General features: G+C 34.0%; 1 protein-coding gene across 1 annotated transcript; it reads right to left on the reverse strand.

The window, feature by feature from the left end:
- Positions 1-7,176: 7,176 nt before the first annotated feature.
- On the reverse strand, positions 7,177-8,742 carry LOC143565383 (NAC transcription factor 32-like). Its single transcript, XM_077052372.1, has 3 exons — positions 8,580-8,742; positions 7,965-8,242; positions 7,177-7,858 (listed from the first exon to the last, which is right to left on the reverse strand). Exons 1-3 carry the CDS (start codon positions 8,740-8,742, stop codon positions 7,448-7,450), a joined length of 852 nt encoding a protein of 283 aa, XP_076908487.1. The 3' UTR covers positions 7,177-7,447.
- Positions 8,743-9,145: the final 403 nt, after the last annotated feature.

Here is a 9,145-nt window from a genome sequence, read left to right on the forward strand (position 1 = left end):
CTTTAACTAACTAGAAATGTAATGTAAAATAAAACCGATAAACAGTTGGATTAGCTAGTCAGGTCGTGGTGTCGGATCTTGAATACAAGACCAGACTTTTATTAAACCAGGCTAGCAAATCCTATGCTTTGTTGTTTAAGAAAGATTTAGGTGATGAAGGGGGCTCGAACATATGACGAAATGTCGGCAATTTATGTAGGACAGCCCAAAAACATTAAGGAGATTGTTGTTCATGTAAAATGCCGAAAATATGTGCGTGAATGGGGTGAGAAAATGTAGGTAATCCTCTATGTTTTTGTATGCTTAAATTAGATGATGATAATAATAATAGTAATAATAATAATAATAATAATAATAATAATAATAATTTTTAAAAAAAACGACGACTTTCTTGTATTTAGGCCACCGTACTCTCCAAATTTGGAGAGCCCACCGACGCCTCACTCTGGCCAGACTATGTTCTATTAACCGGGCACACGCTGGCTTTAGAGTTTAGCTTGGGCGTTCCCTCGGAAAACTAATACGTAAAATGTTTTTTTTAAACGACGACTTTCTTTTTTGTGTGTAGGCCACCTCACTCTTCAATTTGGAGAGCCTCGCTGTCCTTCTTCGATCAGACTATGTTGTCTTAATCGAGCCTACACTGGATTCAGAGTTTACTTGGGCGTTTCCCCAGGAAACCATACCGCCGGGTGCCACTTGACAGTCGTTGTACCGCCACAAGAACAGAACTCTCTGGCGTAACACACGGTAGGACGAAAATGCGGGCCCACACTGCTTCAGAGTTTTCTTGGGCATTCCCCCAGGAAACCATACCGCCGGCTGTCACTAACAACCTCGCAAGGCCTATCTTAAATAATTCATTGTCAATATTCACCCAAACTGATAATAATACTAAACTTTTGTATAAGTATTTTTCTAAATTTTCTTTTGAATATTTTTTATTAGCGTGTCACTCGATAAGACCTCGTTAAGGCTCATCTTGTAGCAAAATAAAAAACAAGAGGGAACGTCAAAAGTGAACAACAACATATCATATGCTCAAGGTTAGCTCATTTTGGCTTTTTTTATTTTTTTAGGAAAAAAAGTTTTTTAAGCTTGGCTCGTGAGTTATTTTTTCAAGCTCATGATGCTCGAACTTGATTTGTTTATTATTAAATAACTAGTTGACTATTTCTTAAACGAGTTTTAAACTATTTGACAAGTCAACACCCTTCAACCACCGAAATTGATTGAATGTTATCGACTAGGGAGTGTATATGAACGATTCATATGCTTACAACTTACCCGAAAAGTGAAAGAATTAGAATAAACGAAGAGTCAAAGATCCTAAAGCAAGCAAAGTCAACCGTCTTAACTTGTATCTTCAACAATAACGCTAAAACCAACGAAGGTGGAGTATGGCAGAGGTAGGTGACGGCTGGTATTTGTATTAGGGTTTAGGGATGATTTGTGGCAGAGAAATAATGATATGTTTATATAGGATTCACTAAATCGAACTAAATATGGTAACTTACTCATTTAAGAAACCGAATAAGCATTTAATGATCAAATCAATGTTATAAGCTGTAAATTTCATTCTTGATCAACGGGTTATGTATATGGACATGTATTTTAGTTATATTAGTTTTCTTGGAACTTAATTCACTCGATTATGTCCTAAAATAAGCGATTTCGGGCCAAAAACGAACTAGAAAACATATAACAACAAAACAAATTTGTGCAGACCCTTAAGGCCCCGCGCGGTGGTGAGAGTGTGGCTCACCACGCAGCGCTCCGGCCACCCTATGGGTGAGGTTTCGTTTGTTACATATTCAGTCCCTGTAGTTTGATATTTGGTCCATTATTGCACTTTTTATACTTTAAATAAGGATTTAGATATTATATAAAGTATGAGGGGTATAAACTGAACATTAGAAACTTAAATATATTATTTTTGTTTAATAATGAAGATCTTAATTATTCCCGGGTCGGGTTAAACGCAAACGAATGCGGTTTGAAAATTCCGAAATGTTACACTTTGGTTAAGTACGGTGGTCTCTTACACTGAGTTTCAGCGGCAAGTCGATGGGAATTGGGTCGATTCCGGTTACGTTCATTACGACATAAGAACTAAAAACAAAACAATACATTGGTCGGTGCCAGGGCGTTATGGTGGTGAGTAGACGCGAATTGGGTCGGTTTCGATTACGTTCGCTACGATATTGAACTAAAACTAATTAAATATTGTATGACGGGTCGTTAAGTTGGTGCTGTCACGTGGGCCAATGATGTTTGTTATAGTTGTAGAACAGAAAAATACAACGGTCGGTAAAACACAGACATTAAGGCGGAGAGTCGTTCTGAATTGTGTTAGTTTCGGTTACGTTCGTTACGATATTGGAACTGAAATTAAAAAAAAAAAGTTGGATGATGTGTCAGAAGCTGGTGCCACCACGTGGACCAATTACGGTCTCGCGGCACCAAAATTCTCAAATGTTATATATAATAATTACCCCAGTAACCATTTTTAATTATTTTTATATACTTTTTAATTATTATTTTTATGTATAATATAGTATATTATTTGGTTATTGTCATAATATTATATACTATAATATAAATATATATTTGATGCAATAAAACAAATTTATATAAATACACTCGCAAGCTAGCTCGAGCTCAATAAGTAAAGTTCGGGCCCGGACTCGTTTATTAAACAAACTTTTTTTAAAGCTCGAACTCGTTTGAGCATGGTTCGATTCGAGCTTTTAATGAGCTTATCTCAAATAACTCACGAGCCGTCTTGACGCATTTATACCTTTAGGGTCCGTCTGATATGAGGTAACGGAATAAAATGAATAATAGGATGAAATTGTTCATTTACTTGTATTGTTTGATAGACAAAAGACAAATGAATGAACCACAAAGGGCGTTTATACCCATGCCTCAAAATAGAGAAAAAGTTTACAAAAAAACGGTAATGGTGATGACAGTGATGGCGGTAGTCAGGTCGTCGCCAGGTAGCATGAGTTGGCGGTTGTCATGTGGTGGCAGTGACGGTGGTCAAGTGCAGATAAATGGTTTCAAACAAGTGTTTTTGTTTCTTACGTTTGAACTCTTGAGTTTAGTTGTTACCTGTTTAAGAATGTAACGAATGGGCTATTAGAAAATGACCAAAACATTTTTTTTATTTATGTTTGATTAATAAAAAAATAATATAAGTAATACGCAAATTTAATAATCATGCGATTAGTTGATATAATAATAATAATAATAATAATAATAATAATAATAATAATAATAATAATAATAAGTTGATGTAAGAAGATAAAGCCGAAAGTGTAATCTTATTCTTATCTTTTGATGACGTGTTATGGTGGAAAATCGCACGTGTTTCGTTTTTCGTTTGTTTAATAAATTGGAAATTTTGTCGTGTCGTTGATTCTTAAATTGTGGTCTGATTTTATTTTAGTAAATATATTATTAAAATAACATATGCATCAAATTACTGTATTGAGGACGTATATGAGAATAAAAAAAACTTTAAAATACAAACTCAAGATAACAAAATTTAGACAAATATTATAATAATAAAACAAAAATAAAAGATTTTTTAACAAAATATCTAGCTACAAAATAAAAATAACATTGTTTTATTCCTTTTTTTTGAACGACTAATTTGGATCACTCACGGACCACTGGAGTATATTGTTTTATTCCATTAACTTATTAAAATAAAAAATATTAACCGACTTATCTTTCTTCAACTAATTAATATAGCTATTAACTAATTAATATAATTGATCATACATATAAATTTATTTTAAAAAAAATCTTTGGGTCTTAAAGGGGAGTGCAGGGACTCAAGTCTGAGAGCATGTGCGGGCTATGCAATTGTACAAGACCTATAGAGGTTTGAGGCCCATAAGTTTTTAATTTCTTTGAATATATTTCATATATTATATGGGGTTTTAATTTCTTTTTAATATATTTTGAGGCCCATTTTCATTGCTCGTGCAAGGCCCACGACGACCATCGTGCTCTTAGAGACAACCTTGGGGGAGTAGGCCTGGGACTTGATCCCCCCTGCCTACCCCCATAGGGCCTAACTATAAGTAGTTTGCTTCTAGGGCTGTAAACGAACCGAACGAACACGGACAATGTCTTGTTCATGTTCGTTCGTTAAGAAAATAATCTGTTCACGAACGGGTCACAAACACTTACCGAACGAGATTTTATGTTCGTGTTCGTTCATTAAGGAAATTAATGTGTTCACGAACGGTTCACGAACACAAATAAAATCGGAAAAGCTTAGAGATTGAGACTGATGTATTCATTAATGTGAATAATGAAAGCCTGTAAATGAATCGATTGAACACAAAAAATGGCATGTTCATGTTCTTTCATTTAACTTTAAAAGAATACAGACACTTAATTGAACAAATATTTATGTTTATGTTCGTTTATTTAAAAAGGGACATTTGTGTTCATTTGTTTAAAATCTAAACGAACATAACTGAACAAAGATAAACGAACATACATGAACACAAATAAACATAAATGAATTTAAATGAAAACACCTAAATGAACACAAAATAACAAATATAAAACCTTTAAACAGATGACCTATCTAGATAATATTTTATTATTTTCTATTAATACATAAACGAACATAAATGAACAGACATAAATGAGCATAAATAAACGAACATAAACAAACGTTTATGAACGAACGAAACATGTGTTCATGTTCGTTCGTTTAATTAAACGAATACAAGTTTTTTGTTCAAGTTCGTTCGTTTATTAAATAAACGAACATAAACGAACTTCCCGCCGAACGGTTCACGAATGTTCACCGAACGTTCGGTTCGTTTACAGGCCTATTTGCTTCTATCCTAATAATTGTCATGTAGCAAAGTAATTTAATATAAAATAATTAGAGAATATTTAACATTTTAACACTATGTTTAATGCAATTATTTGCATTTTGCAATGTTATATGAAAAAAAATCTTTATTTTATTAAAAAGATGGAAAAATAGGAAAAATTAGAAAGAAAAAGATAATAGAAATATAAACCTACTGATATATTTCGAGTATTTTCGACCAAATGGTTAAAACTTATATGCACACTGTTTAAATCTCATATACCCTTTTAAAAAGAAATACAGCGATTATTTATTTATTTATTATTACTATTTTTTTTTTTTTGCTTTCGACTAGTCTAGCTAATTAACAAAGTAAACTCATAGGCCCGGAATGCTCACCCATAATACAGTAAAAATAAAATAAATATGGTAAGATCCATTATATCGAGTTACCGGTTCAACCTTCAGGCTTCAACAACCCAAACAGCAGACCTATATACAAACAAGTCACAAGTTTTTAATGTTTGCATCTCACTACGTATCAAAGCACAAAGGGAACATCTTTTATCACAAGATTAGCTCTAGTACGGAGCCAATCATCCAATCCAAAATCACAAGATTAGCACTAAGGGACACACTTATTCTAAGAATATTTCCTTTTCGAAATGCAATTTGCGCCATCAAATGATTGTAGTGTGCCCATTGCTCACGCTACACGCACTTAGACGTGTATAAGAGTACTTCGCACCCTTTAAGTCTCAACTTTAACCTATGTATATGTATGTTTATCTAATACGGTTACTTAGTCAATGAGCTGGTGGTAGACTTGATGTTTCATGTGACCCATGTTTGATTCTTGTCCCAACATTTAATTTTAGAGGCACCAGGATGATGTTAGGAAAATAGGCAACTAGGTAGCCTTCACTAGTTGGATCCTTGAATTGAACGTATTTTATCTTACCGCACTGTTGTGTCTTCAGGCGAGTGTTCACGGGCTTTGACATTAGGTGATAGTTTTCCAGAACAAAACACAAATATATTCCGATATGATAAATTTAGTCAATAGCTCATTTGAATGATTCGTTGGCCACATAAAAAAATATAAAATAACATACAAATCATAAAATATCCACTTGATTTTGTTTTTTGTGGTCACCTTGAATGTAATATAGAGATGGCCCCCATTTAACAAAAACTTTCTTTTTGGAGGTTAAAGAGTCGGCACAATAGAGGTAGCTAGAATGATAAAGAAAAAGCTTATGACGTGTCAATATCTTTGCACGTCATCAATCACGCTTCATATGTTTTCTTAACATATATTTTTTGTACTATGATTTAACTCCATTTATCTTATTTTCTTGATTTCCACGTTTTATTGTGATTTGAAACTAGACATAAAATATGCGGTATATTTGTTAGATCTTACTTTGTAAATACTTTTAATTAAAAAATATTTTTTAATAGCGATTTGTATTTTATATTTGTTATACATCTGATTTGAAGTTTTGAACCTAACACATTTTAAAAAGACACAACATTATCTAACTTTAGACACAACATTATCTAACTTTTTGATAATAATAGAAGAAAGGCGTTTTTGGATTATGTTATGTTTAACATGATAACTTGTGATATTGTATGACATTGGCAATTTAAAGCGTAATTTGATAGCAAGTCAATGTAACCATCATTAGTAGCTCGCAGTAATCTTAAAAACTTGTATCTTAAACTCTAGCAGACGTCTTGTTTGTAATTGGTTTGACTATCGTGTCATTTATGGCCGAAATCACTTCACTTTTCTCACTCCATAGCCATAATAATGACGAATGTTATGTTTGCACAGCGTCTTTTTTAGGCCGTTGTCTAATTTTCTAATTGGTTCAACCCTTGTTCCGTTTATTGTGCCAGATTCTAACTCCTTAACCATACCGATGACGTATATATGTTTGGGCAACGTTTGTTTTCATGCTAACATCTTATATTAATTGGTTATGCTAACATCTTATATTAATTGGTTCAAGCGTTGCGTCATTCACAATTATAGACCAAAAACGTGCCGATTTCTAACTCCATAACCATACCAATGACGAAATTTATGTAGACTTATGTACACCACCAAATGATTATGTGTTCATACTTCATAGACTGATCAAATGGTCATTTAGTGTTATGTCAAAATAACCATTTACATGGTTTTCTAAGTATCATAAAAAGTTACTAATTGAACTCATAAATATTCAAAGATTAACAAAATGGCCCTAGAAAGCAACACATTAATAGTTCATTTCTTCATCAAATTACAAATGTAAAAAGAGTGTTATTTGTGATCTACAATGGGAAAATCAAGCCAACATCAAGAAGACAAGAATTCTTGCATCAATTGCAATTTGCCCATCAAAACTCTATCCACACCCTAAAATCTAAATCATCCATTTATCAACTTGCTCCTCGGCCCATAACAAAACTGTATGTACCCATTTTGCCCTTCCACTTGTGATTGTGAGGCCCATTTTGAACCATTTCAACTTGATGGTGTGGCTAAATTGGCCCAAATCCTTCACAATCCACTTGTGATTGTACAAACCTAGTTTCAAATTCTTACATTTGAAAGGGCTTGGGTGTGTACATAAACATGTCTTGTAATGGGGAGAGTTGAAAGGCGTTGTAGTACCCCGACTGATGGGTAAAATCGTCATTCGGAAACGGATCCACGTAACTAAACCCGACATCGTTCCTTTTCGGATCACTTTGCACCTCTTTTTCGTGTTCGGGACTTGAATCCGTGTGTAAAGTTGGGACTGATTCTGACGTCTCGAAATGGAACACGTCATTCATTACATGATGTGGCACTGACAACTGTGGTGCAACCGCGGGCCCAGGGGTATAATGGGAAATTTTGGGTTTCGTTTCGATATCCATTTCGGACGATTGATTATTGTTATCCGTGACATAATGCTTCTCGAGTGTACCTTTTTTATTGTATATTCGACATAATACCCAATCATCTAACTGCAAAACACAAATCAAATCAAATCAAATCAGATCAAATCAACTTACATTAATAATTTAATATTACACGGGTAAAGGTAAAATTATCATTTTAGAAAACCCATACCCTAAGATTATTATTCCGTTTACTAGCGGACCGGTCAACGTTAGCAAGACGATACTCGTGCATAATCCAATTAGTTTTCACCCCTCTTGGAGCTTTACCCGCGTAAAACACCAACGCCTTCTTAATCCCGACCGCCTTCGGTTTTCCAATCGGTTTATCCGCCCCGGTAGCCTTCCAATAACCCGTACCAGCAGCTCGATTCGGTCTAGACCCGTTGGGATACTTCCGCTCTCTAGGCGAAAAGAAATACCACTCCTTTTCTCCATACAAAGCCATATCTGTCAAAGTCACATAAAATAATCGTGTTTTTAATTAAAAACATTACACATTTTTTATATAATAAAAAACACCTAGAAGAAAATAATTGCCTTTCTAGTCATATTAGTTTCAAATAAATCAAACCATCCAACAAACAATTTTATAATAATAAAAAAACTTATAAAAATAATTGTATTGTAAGTAAAACCACTAAATTACTGCAAAACTTTTTTAAAAAAATACAAAACAATTATTTTGTCAGTTAAACCATTAAAGCACCGCAAACTTTAAAAATATATATATAAAATAATTGTATTGTCAGTTAAACCACCAGAGTACCGCAAAACTTAAAATTACCAGGAAGCTGCCACGGATCGAATTTATATAGATCAATCTCTTTAATAATTGGAACTGAAATCGGTTGCGATGCGCATCTTCGACATAAGTAATGCGTAACCAATTCGTCATCCGTCGGATGAAACCGGAACCCGGGAGGAAGCTCCAAACCGTCACAAGTCATCACAAATATTTTTGTTAACCCGAATATTATTATTATTATTATTATTAACCTTATGTTTTCGGCAGTGGCAAAGTAGAGGATACCAAGGTGTATATATAATAATAGTAATAACAACAATAATATTATTATTATTTATTATTATGAATATGAACAAGGTTGAAAATGAAAAACGTTGTTGATATGATTGAGTAGGGTTTGATTCGAGGATGTTCGTGACCGTAGGAATCGTTGTCTATGAGAAGTGTGAAATAATATAAAGGTGGAGTGGGCGAATGAGGGGGTGACACGTGGAGATGGGTCATGTGGGTGAAGGGGAGATGACGTCACTGCATGCGTCATGTGGTTTGGACGGATACGAGGTGGGGGACACGTGGAGTGGATAGGTGTTGGGTTTGACTCGTGT

The sequence above is a fragment of the Bidens hawaiensis genome, unplaced genomic scaffold (assembly GCF_021521415.1).
Source record: "Bidens hawaiensis isolate Kalapana, Puna unplaced genomic scaffold, B.hawaiensis_p1.1 tig00022325_1, whole genome shotgun sequence".
Taxonomy (NCBI): Eukaryota; Viridiplantae; Streptophyta; class Magnoliopsida; order Asterales; family Asteraceae; genus Bidens; species Bidens hawaiensis.

Bases quoted from the DNA above. Each gene is read 5' to 3' on its own strand.
- LOC143565383 (XM_077052372.1), bottom strand. From the start codon at position 8,742: ATGACTTGTGACGGTTTGGAGCTTCCTCCCGGGTTCCGGTTTCATCCG. The intron at 8,243-8,579 runs GTAATTTTAAGT...TGACTTTGACAG, and splicing joins CGATCCGTGGCAGCTTCCTG to ATATGGCTTTGTATGGAGAA. The intron at 7,859-7,964 runs GTATGGGTTTTC...TGTGTTTTGCAG, and splicing joins AACGGAATAATAATCTTAGG to TTAGATGATTGGGTATTATG.